Here is a 16,815-nt window from a genome sequence, read left to right as displayed (position 1 = left end):
ACCAAAGTGCATGACCTCACACTTCCCCACGTTGTATTCCATCTGCCACTTCTTTGCCCATTCTCCTAACCTGTCCAAATCCTTCTGCAGCCTCCCCACCTCCTCAATACTACCTGTTCCTCCACCTATCTTTGTATCATCTGCAAACTTAGCCAGGATGCCCTCAGTTCCTTCATCTGGATCATTAATGTATAAAGTGAAAAGTTGTGGTCCCAATACTGACCCCTGCGGAACTCCACTAGTCACCACCCGCCATCCTGAGAAAGACCCCTTATCCCCACTCTCTGCCTCCTGCCAGACAGCCAATCTTCTATCCATGCTAGTACCTTGCCTCTAACACCATGGGCTCTTATCTTACTGAGCAGCCTCCTGTGCACCACCTTGTCAAAGGCCTTCTGGAAGTCCAAGTAGATAACATCCATCGGCTCTCCTTTGTCTAACCTACTCCTTACCTCCTCAAAGAATTCTAACAGATTTGTCAGGCATGACCCCCCCTTGAGGAATAAATAAAACGTCAGAAGATCGAGTACAAGGATAAATTGCGTGGAAAGTACATGTGCCGGAACAATCTTCCCAAAAGAGCCAAAACTGAATTCCTTCCAAAAAAAACTTACTTGAACCAAAAATGCTGCATTGTACTATGTATACTGAGCAGGATGAAGACCAAAGTGGTCAGATTTCATTTTTGTCTTTCTTTGCCTACCTCATTCTTTTCCCCCAAACACCGCACCCGCCCCCCCCATCTTCACAGTGATGACTTGTGTAGAAGGCATAGTTCAATGCCAGCAATTTTATTGCCCTTGTGATCATTGTTTAGTGTGTAAACAAGCCAACTCCTCAGAAATCAGACCAGTAGACAGACCTATGGAGGTGCCCCTCCTTAATGCCAGAAAGCATCAGCTTCTCCACTTGCCTGGAATGGCTGCTTTCTGGACTTTAATCGCCACCTTTTCAATTAAACATTTCCTTGAGAAAGGTGAGTTTTTTTTAAAAATTAGCACTACAGTAATTTAAAACGCTCACCACTTGCTCTTTGGCCTAAAATGAAGCCTGTAGGAACCCTGCTAAACCAATAGAGGGCGATCCTAGCTGGGAAATTGGTAACATACAGTATTTTAAGAACCAATCTAATTTTGAGTTCTTGAAAACTGGTTTGTTATGGTTCCCATGAGAAATGTCAACAACTCAGAGGTGGAGAACTGAGTAATAGCAATGTATCACAGGAATGACAGGTTCTTTACTATGGGTGATCTGAACACAACTGCTGCAATCCTCTCCAGTTTGATTTTATCCAATTTCAAACCATGTAACACAGGGACTATTTTTGGAATGTCATTTAATTGACGTGCAGTAATGTTTTCACTGAAAAACTTTTGAAACAAAGCTTGTGGTTTTTGGGACTGTTTTCTTTTCCAGGTGTACATTTCGGAAACAGCCCACCCTAAAGTACGAGGGCTGTTAGGGTCCAGTGTGCAGCTGATGGTGGTAACCGGAATTATGGGTGCATATGTCGGCGGTATGAATGGAGCTTTTCGTTTACGATTGAAGGATTTTTAAAAGGCCAAAGCTATTGTGAACCTTAATTGTGCATTCCCCTGTCACACCTGTCTTGCTACTTCTCTCCTCACCCTTGCAGCCTTTTCGAGGCATCATCTTTGGCTTTTCCTTTATCACCTGACAATTTTGTCACTTGCTCAATTTTCTGCCATCCTCTTGTAAAGAGCATTGAGATATGCAGAGTGTTGTGGTGGTGATGGCTTTACCTGCAATTTATTTTCAGCATTGCTTCAATAGCTTCAGTCGGTTTGTTTAGTTAATTCGTTTGGAAGTGCCAATTGTCTAACTACTCTCCTTTACAAAGAAAAGGCGTGTCACATTCAACCTTGCTTGGATGTCTTCTCTTCATCTACAAGTCGGGCAGAATTCCAGCCCTTGATCACCCCTATTGTGACAATAAATGGCATTGATGGGGATTATTGTGTGGGTCGGAGAACATAGTTGCCACAGAAGAGATTTGGTCTTGCAGTTGGTTCGCATGTTTTGCTAGGGCTGCATTTGAACTCGCGCTGTTGGGAAACCAGCCTGGGTTCAGGCTCGTTTACTCTACAGCCAACGCGGGGGTTTGAATACAAGCCTTCTGGCTTTTTTGAAGAGCAGCTTAGAACTACTACTCTCGTGAGCCTACTTCAAAGTCAGGCCACTGACCTCCCTGTGCACTTGCAGTAAAGGGGAAGTGTGCACACGGAGGGACTGATAAGTTAACCACCAAGTGCATAAAACATAATGCACCTCCAACAATAACATTGCAACACGCACAGCTTGTACAGGACTGTGACATGCATGTGACCTTATCAAGTAGATGTGCTGTGATTATGTCGTTGCCAGCACTGTACCAGACACAGCTAGATCAGTAACACTCACTGAGACTCAGCAAGGCTGATCTGCCTGCTGTGAACTTTAAGAGACCAGGGCTCCCACTTAAGCAAGTAGAATTGCCTGCATTTTTGGAGTTTCAATCTTGAGTCTGATCCAACCTCCTATTCTGTTTAAAATCGTGGTAAAATTAGGATTGCAGTAGCTCAGCTAGGTTGTGGTTGAAGGTAACGACAGTGTGTTTTTTCATTTTTATCAGGAATGGTCTTACCCTGGTATTGGCTTGCTGTGCTATGCTCCTTACCACCAACCATCATGGTTGTACTAATGAGCTTCATGCCAGAAACTCCAAGGTACCTGCTGAGTAAGAACAAACGTGCTGAAGCACGACAAGTGCTGGTATGGCTCAGAGGACCTGAAGTGGATTCTGAATGGGAATTTAGGCAGATCGAAACAAGTTGCGATGAACAGGTAATTGTGTTAACCCAGAGCTGAACCTTTTAAGTCGATAGTCACATGTGCTTTGAATTGAAATTCACCCCCTCCTCCCCCCTGCCTTTCATCAGGCACCTATTTTGAATAACTACAAGCTTTCCAAAAAAAAACAAGCAGCATATCAAGTGGACTGTGAAACAATATGGCAAATAGCAGTTTGTTGCACTTGAATTTAAAGCCTGATGCCTTATCCAGCTAAGGTCCTGCCTTTCGCGACTTGCTTGTTCGCGTTTTCACTTACCAGCACTTTGCTCACGCGATAGGCGATGCAGTGTACAATATTCACTCATCCATGTTTTTTCTCCCTCTCTCCTCTATGTTTGGTCAAATTATTGTTATTCTAGGAGCTGAAGTGCAGCCCAAACAATTTTGAAATCTTCACTGCACTGTATTGCTCAGAGGCTCCCCCGTCTGTCGTATGGAGGTACTGCACCACAATTTGCTGGAACCTATCTCGAGTCCCATTGGAAAAACATGTTAATTGTTTGCAATTTCGTGTTTGAGGGTTTTGGAGGAAACATAACCCCTGCGAACAGTGGGTCTTTACTGTAGTTTTAACGATAATTGAATATAGTAATGAATTTAGATGACCTGCACACAATAAGTAGCCTTAGTTTAGCAAATTACAGCTATAGTAACATTGGCCTAGATTTTGTGCTCACTACTGGCCACTAAGAGATGGTGTGATCTCTAGCGAGAGCTCGAAACAACACAATTGCACAATGAAAATTAAGAGCTGCAGTGATGTCATCTTGCTATCCAAACAGCCAATCACATTGATGAATTCTCACAGGCAGCTAGCCAGGAAATGAAAAGCAGTAACAATCAAATCACTTTACAATCTTTTTTGTTTATTCTGTGTAAAAAGGAAACATGAATTTTTCATGAAATTTCAGTTTAAGTTTAATTAAATTCTGATTCGAGAAAACCGAATGATTAATCATAGGCATTTAGAATAGCATTCCACTAATTTTTCATAGCCAGGTCATCTGTTCAGCAATTGTTGTTTTTCATATTGCCGTTTAAAAACCCCAATTATATCTAATTGAGCAAGACTGAAATTCTTTTGGGGTTTCTAACAGCGATATGGGAGTGAAAGTGCTCGTGACCAGTTGATTTCACTGCTAGCTTTGGTAACGTGGGGAGTGTGGTTAGCACAGTGCTACTTGTGTTGGAGTAGTGAATGACAGGCCGCAACCTCAGGAATTCTGTGATAAAAGCAAAATACTGCAGATGCTGGAAATCTGAAATAAAAACAAAATGCTGGAAAAACTCAGCAGGTCTGACAGCATCTGTGGAGTGGGAAACCGAGTTAACGTTTCGAATCCCTCTGACTCTTCTTCTGAAGAAGTCATACGGACTCGAAACACTAACTCTGTTTCTCTCACTGCAGATGCTGTTGGACCCGCTGAGGTTTTCCAGCATTTTCTGTTTTTATTTCAGGAATTCTGTGTTCACCTGCACTTACCGTTAAATCCTGAAGTTGTGATCCAATTCAGAAGGGTATTGACGACAAACGCAGGCACCTTGCCATCAAAACCCTGCAAATTCCAGGCCACTGTTAGAGGAGGAAACTGCCAAAGTTATGGCAATTGTTTGATTCACTTTGTTTTAACTGATCATGCTTTTTCTGCTTTGTTTATAGGATACCAAATTTGCACTTTCAGAGCTAAAAAATCCAACAATTTACAAGCCTCTTCTTATTGGAATATTTCTGATGCTGTTTCAGCAGTTAAGTGGAATCAATGCAGTTATGTTTTATGCAGAAACCATCTTTGAACAAGCAAATTTTAAGGTAATAAAGTTGCAGAACCACAGAGGCAATATATTCGGGTTTTTGTTATGAAATGTTGTGTTCAGCAATCATCTATCACACTGTTTTATTAATAAGGTTTGCTCTTGTAAGAAATCCAGGCATTGCCCTGGAGCCTGAAATTTACAAGCAGTCAACATGCACATTTCCTTATGTTAAGAAGGATCTGCATAAATGCAAATTGTTGACAATTGATCTGAGGGATTTATAAGTAGCTCCATTTACCTTCCATGGCCTCATCAGAGCGGTGACTTTGAAGGCAGAGGCTAGGCTAGCATAGCAACGTCCCAAATGTGCACAAGAGTCAAGATGACTCGCTATTAAATTATGCAGTATAAACGGAGAGGACGTTTCCTGCTTATACTGGACAAGCACCTTTAATCGGAAAAGGAACTGACCATTTGCCTGCACGATGGATGTCAATTATAAAGGCGCCTCTTAAGCGTGCTGACTATTTTATGTAGTTGTAAAACAAAGATATAACCAAGATATCTGTGCTGCTCCAATTCTGGCCTCTTGAGCATCCCCAATTTTTATCACTCCACGATTGGTGGACGTGCCTCAGCTGTCATCGCCCTAAACTCTGGAATTCCGTCTCTAAACTTCTTCACCCCCCCCATACCTCTCTTTCCTCTGAGATGCTCCTTAAAACTTACCTCTTTGACCAAGCTCTTTGTCATCTGCCCTGATAGCTCCTTGTGCGACTTGGTGTCAAATTTGGTTTTGTGATGCTTCTGTGGAGCACCATGGGACATTAAAGGCGATGCAGCATAGAGCTTGTTCTTCTTGTTCCATAGCCTTGTATGTCGATATTTATGTACTATATACACAATTTCCACTTGGACGCGTGAACAGTAATCGCCGTGAAAGTTCCTTTCCCTTTTGTAATTTGATTTGTTAATTAATTTGTTAACATTCTGCTACATTGTTTAAAAAATGTCTTACCTAGTGCCCCAATGGTAGTATTAACAATAAGCTAAGCTGTCACAACCCCAGTTATCAGAATTTCTGGGTAATGCAATAGGACCTCATTGCTGATTTTGGCATGGTCTCAGCTCACTTCATCTGTTTCTCTCTATTCCCCCAACCTCTAACCTCCCTGTGCCAGTCTTGCTTTCAGTCAGTCACCTAACTGAATTCTCGCTTAGAGTATGAAGTTATTTATTCTCTCTTGTGAAACAGATTAGGATTTTTGCCGAGTTAAACATGAAGTTTGCAATGGTTTGATGTTGATGAGTGGGGTAAGGAAGGAGTATATTTTAGCCTGGTCTTCAGAACAGCATCACCGAGTCTGAAAAAGTAACCAACTATTGTAAATGACCATGAAAACTAAAATAACAAACAGTAACTATGGGAAATTGAATAGGAATATTTACAGTCACTTCTAGGTGGTTTTAAAAATCTTTTTCCATAGCATGGAAGCAAAAAACTTTTGTTCTGCCCATTCTCTTTCAGAACAGTAGTGAGGGCTCGGTAATAGTTGGTGCTGTTCAGGTAGTTTTCACAGCTGTGGCAGCTCTCATCATGGACAAAGCGGGGAGAAAACTTCTCCTGGCAGTATCAGGTGAGCCTCTTTTTAAAAGAAAAAGCAACTTTCGGTTTATTCAAAACTCTGCATCAACGCACTTTTAAAACCCAAGCAACAGCATGAACTGAAAGGAAAAAAAATGATTTGTCAGAACTGCAGGCTGTTTAAATGTGTGATAAAATAAACTTTCAAAACAGCAATGCAGTCTTGGTATTCTGAAAGTGACCTTAACCAAAGCTTGAATCACAGTGCAGAAGAGGCCCTTCGGCCCATCGAGTCTGCACCGACGCATGAGAAACACCTGACCTACCTACCTACCTAATCCCATTTACCAGCACTTGGCCCATAGCCTTGAATGTTATGATGTGCCAAGTGCTCATCCAGGTACTTTTTAAAGGATGTGAGGCAACCCGCCTCCACCACCCTCCCAGATAGTGCATTCCAGACCGTCACCACCCTCTGGGTAAAAAGGTTTTTCCTCACATTCCCCCCCCAAACCTCCTGTCCCTCACCTTGAACTTGTGTCCCCTCATGACTGACCCTTCAACTGAGGGGAACAGCTGCTCCCTATCTAACCTGTTCATGCTCCTCATAATCTTGTACACCTTGAGCAGGTCGCCCCTCAGTCTTCTCTGCTCCAACGAAACCAACCCAAGTCTATCCAACCTCTCTTCATAACTTAAATGTTTCATCCCAGGCAACATCCTGGTGAATCTCCTCTGCTCCCCCTCCAGTGCAATCACATCCTTCCTATAATGTGGCGACCAGAACTGCACACAGTACTCCAGCTGTGGCCTCACCAGGGTTCTATACAACTCCAGCATGATCTCCCTACTTTTCTAATCTATGCCTCGATTGATAAAGGCAAGTGTCCCATATGCCTTTTTCACCACCCCACTAACATGCCCCTCCGCCTTCAGTGATCTATGGACGCACACGCCAAGGTCCCTTTGTTCCTCAGAACTTCCTAGTGTCGTGCCATTCATTGAATGCTTCCTTGTCAAATTACTCCTTCCAAAGTGTATCACCTCACACTTTTCAGGGTTAAATTCCATCTGCCACTTATCTGCCCATTTGACCATCCCGTCTATATCTTCCTGTAGCCCAAGTCACTCAACCTCACTGTTAACCACCCGGCCAATCTTTGTGTCATCCGCAAACTTGCTAATCCTACCCCCCCATGTAGTCACCTATGTTGTTTATATAAATGACGAACAATAGGGGACCCAGCACAGACCCCTGTGGTATGCCACTGGACACTGGCTTCCAGTCACTAAAGCATCCTTCTGTCATCACCCTACATTTAAGCCAATTTTGAATCCACCTGATCAAATTACCCTGTATCCCATGTGCATTTGCCTTCTTTATAAGTCTCCCATGTGGAACCTTGTCAAAGGCTTTGCTGAAACCCATATAAACTACATCAACTGCACTACCCTCATCTACAGACCTGGTCATCACTTCAATAAATTCAATCAAATTTGTTAGGCATAACCTCCCTCTGACAAAGCCATGCTGATCAAGTGGAGATAGATTCTCTCCTTCAGAATTTTCTCCAATAGTTTCCCTACCACTGACGTGAGACTCACTGGCCTGTAGTTCCCTGGCTTATCTCTACAACCCTTCTTAAATAGCGGAACCACATTAGCTGTTCTCCAGTCCTCTGGCACCTCCCCCGTGGCCAGAGAGGAATTAAAAATTTGGGTCAGAGCCCCTGCAATCTCCTCCCTCAGCAGTCTGGGACACAAATCATCCGGACCTGGAGATGTGTCCACTTTTAAGCCTGCCAACACCTCCAATTCCTTGTCACTCCCTATATCAATTTGCTCAAGAACCTTTCTTCCCGAGTTCAATACCTTCATCCTCAATCTTTTGAATCATTCTTTTGTGTGCTGTCAGAACCCAAAGATTATTACTGGCTTAAACTCAGTGACAGTTTATAAATGATGTATACATTTAAAGCACCTCTGAATTTTAGAGATGCTGCAGCCATTTTGCAGAATTGGAGACCACTGATCACAGCAGAACATCCCCACCATAACAGGCAATTCCATGTCTTCTTCTCTTCAACTTCTGCTTGGTGTCCAAGGTTTTCTGCTCATTGCCCGTTTTAAACCATTGTGTGCTCCAAACACCATGCCATGGTAGATCTTATTAATTTAGCAGTTTGCTTTATCTTGTCACATGTGGATTTTGATGCTAGGAAGAGTGAGAGAGGTAACATAGCACCATGACCATTACGGTAACAATGCGTGTGCAAGAACTGAATCCTCGGGTAGTGCAGCAGTTGCAAGGAAGCAGTGTTTGCGGACCGTGGAATAGCAAACAAGTAGTCTGGGTTTAGGGGCTTCCTGATCGACTGAGACATCATTCAGGTGGCCTTGCCCTAAGTTCATCTCAGATTTCGTATTTTAAAGAGAGCTAAAAATTAAGTAATTGCAGGGATTATGAAACACTACTGTTATCATTTTTTCCCATTGTCTAGCATCTCTTGAAAATGTAACTCCTGGAATTTCTTAGAACGCTTCCCTGTAACTACAGTGTAGCACCAGTGTTTTTGCTAGAGGACTTGTGTGCAATTGATCTGCGCTGAAACATGAGCTTCCTTGATGGCTTTACTGTTTCAATGACCGGTCTGCCAAAACTCTCTGCCACTTGCTTACATAGCCCCACCTGCATGGCAAAAAGCCCAGTTTATATCAGATTTGCACTGGCATAGATTTATGCGAAAAGTTTGGGTATGGCACAGCCCAGAGTCACCCGATATCCACATAACGAGTTTCTGGGTGCGAGTCACTTGTCAGCAGGAACAGAAACTGCCAGAAATTTCAGCGTAACTGGGGATTATGGAAATTCCAGTCTGTAATTTGTTAAAGATCACTTGACGTGAGCTTTCAACCGGTCGATAATTGCCGTTTTGTATTTATTTTCAGTGTTGATCATGTCCATCAGTGCAGCTGTCTTCGGGGTATATTTTAAGATCTGGCAAGCAAATATCAACAACTCCTCTCTTCATAAAGCTGACATTTTAACTGTTGTGAATTCGGTCTCTGAGGCAAAAAGTGTTCCAACGTGGTTACCTCTCGTCTGTCTGGTTGTTTTTATAGCAGGTAAATTTAACAGTTGCTGCAATAAGTCTTTCAGAAGTCCTAGATTTTTTTTATTTGTGGAATGGGCAAGAAGCAGTTTTCCAATGTCAGTGCTCACAATGTTACTGGTGTGCCATTAGCGTGAAAGAAAATTCATACACTAATGTTGTCCCCTCCACTTCACTCTGCTCCTGAAGATGCAGACTCATTGGCATGTCAGACACCCTTCCAAAGTAGCCTCTATTCATATGTAAGCCTAGATCATGACTGCAGGAGAGATCAAAATCAAACTTGATCCTTTCCTCTCCTGATGTCCTCGTCTATAATTTTCAGTAGTAATTGCTGGATGGCCAGCAGGAGCTGGACCAATAACTGGACCTCCCCGCCTCATGGTGCTTATGCAAATTGAAGCTTCAACTACTCTGAACCTTAAAGATCAGTTAACTCACCACAGACCAGGGCTGTGAAACCTGAGACCTGTATGTCTCAACTAAACATCCTCTTGAAAGCTGTTTGCTATTTGACTCTGAAACTGGTTAAGGAGTGGATCTTGATCTTGTTTTCATATGCCTGCTGCTCATCCCTGGGTCACAAATAGGTCTCCGATTTCATTGTATCATCAGATGTGGCAGCTTGAAGTTTTAGATCCCTCTGCCCTCCATCACTAGAAATAGTGCCCGTAACAGGAGCATTGAGGGAAAAGTTTCAATGGAACCAAAATGGTGCCCCTTATTAGCAAAGTGCACATGTGGAGCTGGGTTCAGTCACCTCCATGTGCTAGGTTCCCAGACACTGAGCTTTGGGAAAATATTTAAACAGACTGACGTTGCTGGGTGATTATCATGTGCCTTTAGAGGATGATTCAAGATGGTTAATAGCGCTAAGAACATAAAAAGGAGCAGGAATAGACTATGCGGCTTCTTGAGCCTGCACTACCATTTAAACAGATCATGGCAGATCTTCAGCATCAACTTCACTTTCCCACCCAATCCACATATCCCTCAATTCATTTTTAGAGTCCAAAAATCTTATCGATCTCAGCTCTGAATATGCTGAACAACTGAGCATCCACAGCCTTTTCCTTTCAATAATTCCCAGAATGTAACATCGCTGACAGTCAGCATTTATTGCCCATCCCCAATTGCCCTTGAGAAGGTGGTAGTGAGCCACATTCTGTGAAAACGACTGTGTTGCTAGGCCATTTCAGAGGGCAGTTAAGAGTCACATATGCCAGACTAAGCAAAGACGGGTGATTCCCTTCCCTAAAGGGCATTAATGAACCAGATGGGTTTTTAAAACAATCTGGAAGTTCCATGGTCACTATTACTGATACTAGCTTTTTATTGAAGATTTTATTTAATGATAAATTCTCTAGCTGCCATGGAGAGATTTGAACTTGTCTCCAAATCATTCATCTATGTGTCTAGATGTTAGTCCAGTAAAATAACCACTGCCTCTGGAACAGAGAATTCCGAAGATTCACAACCCTCCTGAGTGAAGAAATTTCTCCTTTATCTCATTCTTAAATGGCTTACCTTGAGACTATCTCCCCCCCCCAGTTCTGGACTTGGTGTGGATAGGATCAAGTTCAACACCAACTGCAAATGGTGAATACCCCAGGGGAGGGAATGAGATATGTATGTTTGGAACATGAGCGATTGAGAAGTAGAGCAAAAATGTAATTGTATGTTTTGCAATGTTTATAAGAAACAACTTGCATTAAAAAGCCACAATGATCCACCTCAGGTTTTGCACTTGGCTGTGGCCCTATTCCATGGTTGGTGATGTCAGAGATATTTCCCATCAGAGCGAGAGGTATAGCAAGTGCAGCATGTGTCCTAGCAAACTGGTCAGCCGCATATTTGGTAACCAAGGAGTTCCATGACCTTGTTGTAAGTATGACACTTTTTTTTTATTGTGCGATTGTCCAAAATTAAGTTCTTGTTTACTACACGATTTAACGTCAGGTTAAATTGACAAGGCCATTTGAAAACATTCCTTACAGAGAATTAGTAACTGCTTCTGAACATGAGGTATGAAACTAAGAACGAGGGCAGATTTAGTATTTAGCCCATCAAAACTAGACAGTATTCTGGATGTAGAAATACTTTTTGAGTTCCAGTTTGATATTGTAACAAAGGATGAGATCAAAAATAGGCCTTCCCTTGCACATGACTTTTTTAACAGCAGGAATTTAAAAGATTTGAGGCAGAATAAAATGGGAAGTAGAATTGGAAGACCCCAAAGAAGTGGAAAGTTTAAGGAATGTTTTAAGGAACCCACCAAAGGAAGGAAACAGCAAGGATAATTCGATAATTGCAAAATTATTAATCTGAACAAGTTAAACCTCAAATGTTTTAAATTCCAGTAAAACATGGTTTCCTTATGAAAAGTTTATACTGCCCATTGGTTTTACATCCATAAGGAATACCTTCACTTATCCAACTTGCGTTCCTTTGTTGTTGGAAGTTCAGTCGATATTGTGAATGGAAACTCTGACATGCATGACCTCAAGTTATCTAAATAAATTGCCTGAAGAGAAATGTTGCAGTTTTACCACAACTCACTGGGGATAGTGCGCTGTAATATCAAGCCCCACTGTTCCCTGCGCCACGACAAATGTGAAAATGTTTGACCAAACCACCAGATTGCCCCAATTCTACCTGTTTAATTCAAGTTAACAGAATATGAGCACCAGGTTTGTAAACTTAATAAGTAAATAGTTAACCAGTGGCAAAAGAAAGAAACCTGAACTGCTAATTTCTAACGCTATAATTTAAACTCTGTCCCCTTCTTAAATCCCTATACCCACACATACAAGACACACAAGATGCACAAAAACATGGATTTTAAGGGTGGGATAAAACAGTTCAATAGCACCAATTCCAGAGTACAGGATTCGATGGGCTGATTTTGATTGAAATCTTCCAAATTCCTTTCAGTTCTTGTTGATGACACAAGGTGGTCTTCCAGCACTTTCAGTATCTAGTTCGCTGGTTGAGCACTTGCCTTTCAATATCTCTAACAGTGATTTTCCCCTTTGCCTCTTGACAGGGATTTTCAGAGAGAGAGAGCATGTCATCGAGATATGAGAAGGAAAAGCCAGCTAGCTATTATTGTGGAATTACTGGAATCTTCCATACACAGGAAAAATAGGTTTTAGGTCTTGATCCTTTCAAGCTAGGAACTATTCAGCTACACTGCTCTCACATAAAACCTGACCACCTGGTCAGAAGCCAATTAAAACGTTGCCTGGCAGCTCCCTTAATCCAGGACCGCTTTACAGCGCCATCCTGTCTTTCATGGCACACTCTGTTCTGGCCTGCAATGTTGAATATTTCTCTCATCCTGTTCCAGTGCACATGTCTTTCAACCTGCAGCCATTGTAATCTTAATCCCCAGTCCAACAGAAATAAAAAGACATGTTCCTTACAGTTTGTAGATTCAGAATTTTTAAATGTTAATATTAAAAAGTTAGATTTGTACCCCACTACACAGAGGTTTTTTTTTAAACTTTTATCACATGACTGAATTTTTCACTTTGTTTAGAATAAGAACATGAGCAGGAATAGACCAATTGGCCCATTGAGCTTGCTCTGCCATTCAATAAGATCATGGCTGATCTAATTGTGGCCTCAACTCCACTTTCATGCCAGGCTCCATAATGTTTGATTCCCCTTGTAGATCAAAAATCTGTCAATCTCAGCCTTAAATCTATTCAATAACCCAGGCCCCACTGCTCTCTGGGGTACAAATTGCCAAAGATTTAAGGGTCCTCCAGGAGAGGAAATTCCTCCTCACCTCCATACTAAATGAGACCCTTTATTTTGAAATTGTGCCCCCTAGTTCTAGATTCCCCCCACCACGAGGAGAAACATCCTCTCCGCATCTACTTTGTCAAGCCCCCTCAGAATCTTTTATGTTTCAATAAGATCACCTCTCATTCTTCTAAACTCCAATGAGTACTGGCCCAAGCAGCTCAGTCTTTCCTCATAAGACAAACTTTCATCCCAGGAATCAGCCTAGTGAAGCTTCTCTGAACTGCCTCTAATGCAAGTATATCTCTCTTTACAGAGACCAAAACTGTATGCAGCACTCTAGATGCGGTCTCACCAATGCCCTGTATAGTTGTAGCAAGAATTCCCTACTTTTATACTCTGTCCCTCTTGCAATAAAAATTAACATTCTATTTGCCTTCCTAATTACTTGCCATACATGCATATTAACTTCTCGTGATTCATGCGTGAGGACGTGATCTTTCTGTAGCATAGCATTCTGCATTCTCTCTCCATTTTTCAGAATGCTTTTCCATTCTTCCCACCAAAGTGGACAACTTAATACAATATTCCATCTGCCAATTTTTTGCCCACTCGCTTTACCTTTCTCATTCCCCTGGCAGACTCGTAGACAGTAATGCAGCAGCTGTTCCAAATAGAATATATGTGGCTTGCTTCAAGTTGTGAGATCACTGCAGCACTTGGAGAAAGGGATGAAAATTTATTACCATAATTTTGTATTAATGAAGGGCATGCTCAGTATGAAATTATTTTATGTACTTATCTTATGCGGAAACGTTCGGATGTTCCTTTAAGTGTTTACATACCTATGTGTGTTTTTACTGGGAAGTCACAAATTTTTCCTTTTTGTTTTAGGAGAACATTACTCAATATGGGACCTTCTGGCTCTTTTCCAGTTTCTGCCTCATGAACCTGCTCTTCACAATTTTCTTTGTTCCTGAAACAAAAGGAAAAACACTGGAACAAATTGAGGCCCATTTTAAAGCAACTGCTTAAGGGCAGGCAAACTGAATTACTTATTTTTAAAGCTGCCTTTGTTCAGTCTTGTATATCTGTGATTATATACAGATCTTTTTAAGTGGTACCTCGCCTGGGGCCCTCACTGATGTTGCAACTGTTGATATCATAATCGCCATTGTTCATTTCCTTTCATCAGTCCACCACTTGCCTTCCACTTGCCCCCTGTAGCTTGAAACAAAAATTCTAGGACAAGGAGAAGACGTGTGACACTAGCATACGTGGAAGCTGATGATTGGACCCAAATGCTTATAGTTCTGTATTGATTTAATTTTTAATGTTTTGATTTTTTATAAGTTTTAATCATATTTTATCTTATTCTGGTTTGTCTTAGCAATTGTCCATCGTTGCTATTGAATTTGAGTGATTTAGTGGAGAAATCCCAACTGACAAAGTTCATATGCAAGCAGTTATAGGGGTAGTTTTTGGGGCATTGTGAACTGGGAACTAGCAAATGGGAAGCCTTTTTTTTTACATCTCCCAATTTGCTACGGACCAAAGTCAAAAGGACCCCATAGTTTTCGCACTACACAGTGCATACTATTTTTAAAAACAAATAATTTAAGGCCCATTATTAAAAGCAATGGCTTAGCGCTGACAGTTACCTGATCTTAAAAAGAAATGTGCACAGCAATGTAATATGGGACACATTAAACATTTCTACTTTTAGAACAGAGTGATTATGTGTGCCCTATCTAGTTGTGGGGGGGGGGGGGCAGGGTGCCAAGGGCATGGTCTGAGAAAATGCAGGACAGATTCTGCAGTGCAGCAGCCGGAGACAAATTACAGAGCAAATTGTTTGCTTGCCTTGTGAGGGAATGGTGCCAGGGGTGACTGAAGTAAAGGACAGAAACCATATTAAAATGGGAGACTCAGCAATAATTTTTTTAAATTATTCCTAACCAGTGGATGAAAATGAGTAGGAAATAGCCATAAAGAAGTTTCACTGCACTGTAAAGTATTCGGAAAGCGTAGTCTGAAGCTGGGTTTATGACTTTCCAGTTTGATATCCAATCAGTATGGCCCCATAACATATATTGGAACTGAAATGCAGGATCCGAAAATTGATCTTTTAATTATGCTATTTTAAGTTGAAGGTAGAGTTGTTAAGATTCTATAGTCCTTGTTGCTTTGATATATTGCACATTTTAAGAGATCACGTACTTGTATTTTCCATCTTGATTCAGATTTAACACACTACCTCGCTGAATAATGTCAGCAAAGTGTAGCATCATTGTTAATTCTATTTGTTTGCTTGCCTTGTGAGGGAATGGTGCCAGGGGTGACTGACGTAAAGGACAGAAACCATATTAAAATGGGAGACTCAGCAATAATTTTTTTAAATTATTCCTAACCAGTGGATGAAAATGAGTAGGAAATAGCCATAAAGAAGTTTCACTGCACTGTAAAGTATTCGGAAAGCGTAGTCTGAAGCTGGGTTTATGACTTTCCAGTTTGATATCCAGTCAGTATGGCCCCATAACATATATTGGAACTGAAATGCAGGATCCGAAAATTGATCTTTTAATTATACTATTTTAAGTTGAAGGTAGAGTTGTTAAGATTCTATAGTCCTTGTTGCTTTGATATATTGCACGTTTTAAGAGATCACGTACTTGTATTTTCCATCTTGATTCAGATTTAACACACTACCTCGCTGAATAATGTCAGCAAAGTGTAGCATCATTGTTAATTCTATGTTTACCTTTGTTTGTTAAAATGTGAATTATCGAATATTTGCTCGAGTTTTGATTAATTACGTTGAACTTGTTGCCAATATTGAATAAATTCAATATAATGGGATCTGGGTCATTGTACACCTAATCCACTCCATTCATTTAGAACAAGCAGATAATATAATTTGGCAACTGTGTTGTTTCATTGGAATTGCATTGCTTTTATTCTACAAACAAAAGTCATTTTATACTCTCCGACAAAATAATTTTTGTCACCAGTACCAAGTTAGGTAGAAAGGCTCAAGTGGCAGCTATTTTCCAGGGAGAGGAGAGTGAGCTTTGGTTAGAGGTGTAAAGTCAGGGTTTAGGAAAAAGCCTCCTTTTCATCCCCCAAAAATAGTGGTCATTTGAACAGGCTCCTGGAAAAATTAGGTAATTAATGGTCATGTGATTAGGCTCTCAGGGGGAAAAAGTGGTAATGAATGGTCAATTTTAGACAGATATATTGAGAAGGGAGCTTGAGTTTCATACAGTAAGAGCATTGCTCAATTTACAACCCACCCACCAGTGCCCATAGTGAGGCTGGGAAAGGAAGGAACTTCTATCCTAGAATATGGCTCAACAGTGATTTAGATTGGGTGGGGTAAAGGTTATGTAATAACCATAAATGTCCTATAGTTTATAGGGAATTTACTGATGAGTACCATTACCAATGCTCATAGATTTAGAGCCAGTCTAAGATTTAATGCAAACCAGTTCTAAATGTAATACAAACAATTTAACGTTGCATGCTGTAGGAATATTTTTTCTTTTTCAAGCAACAATCATTAAAGCAGATTATGTAATAGTGTCCCCAAAACAAGCTTTATGGAAGTGAGGAGCTACTGGCATTGGCCCTTTGATGGAGACCACAAAGTTGCCTAATGAAATGTCTGTCCCTTTACTCAGGATAGATAAAATTAACAGCTCCAAGTAGAGTAAATTACAAACGCACATACGAATTAGCAGGTGTAGGCCACAGCCCCTC

At 41.2% G+C, this 16,815-nt stretch overlaps 1 protein-coding gene across 2 annotated transcripts in view; it reads left to right on the top strand.

Moving 5' to 3' along the window:
- The window catches only part of slc2a8 (solute carrier family 2 member 8), a 29,492-nt gene extending 13,577 nt beyond the window's left edge, over positions 1–15,915 (top strand). For both annotated transcript variants that reach the window (XM_041193590.1, XM_041193589.1), the window contains 7 exons: positions 1,417–1,516; positions 2,633–2,844; positions 4,514–4,663; positions 6,137–6,245; positions 9,143–9,319; positions 11,045–11,190; positions 13,951–15,915. In XM_041193590.1, coding sequence (XP_041049524.1) covers positions 1,417–1,516; positions 2,633–2,844; positions 4,514–4,663; positions 6,137–6,245; positions 9,143–9,319; positions 11,045–11,190; positions 13,951–14,091 — 1,035 coding nt within the window. In that variant the 3' untranslated portion in view covers positions 14,092–15,915. The remainder of the gene's footprint in view (positions 1–1,416; positions 1,517–2,632; positions 2,845–4,513; positions 4,664–6,136; positions 6,246–9,142; positions 9,320–11,044; positions 11,191–13,950) is intronic.
- The last annotated feature ends 900 nt before the right edge of the window (positions 15,916–16,815 follow it).

The sequence above is a fragment of the Carcharodon carcharias genome, chromosome 8 (genome assembly GCF_017639515.1).
Source record: "Carcharodon carcharias isolate sCarCar2 chromosome 8, sCarCar2.pri, whole genome shotgun sequence".
Lineage (NCBI taxonomy): Eukaryota > Metazoa > Chordata > Chondrichthyes > Lamniformes > Lamnidae > Carcharodon > Carcharodon carcharias.
The sequence above is the reverse complement of the archived record's forward strand: the minus strand, read 5'-3'. Positions and strand labels throughout refer to the sequence as shown.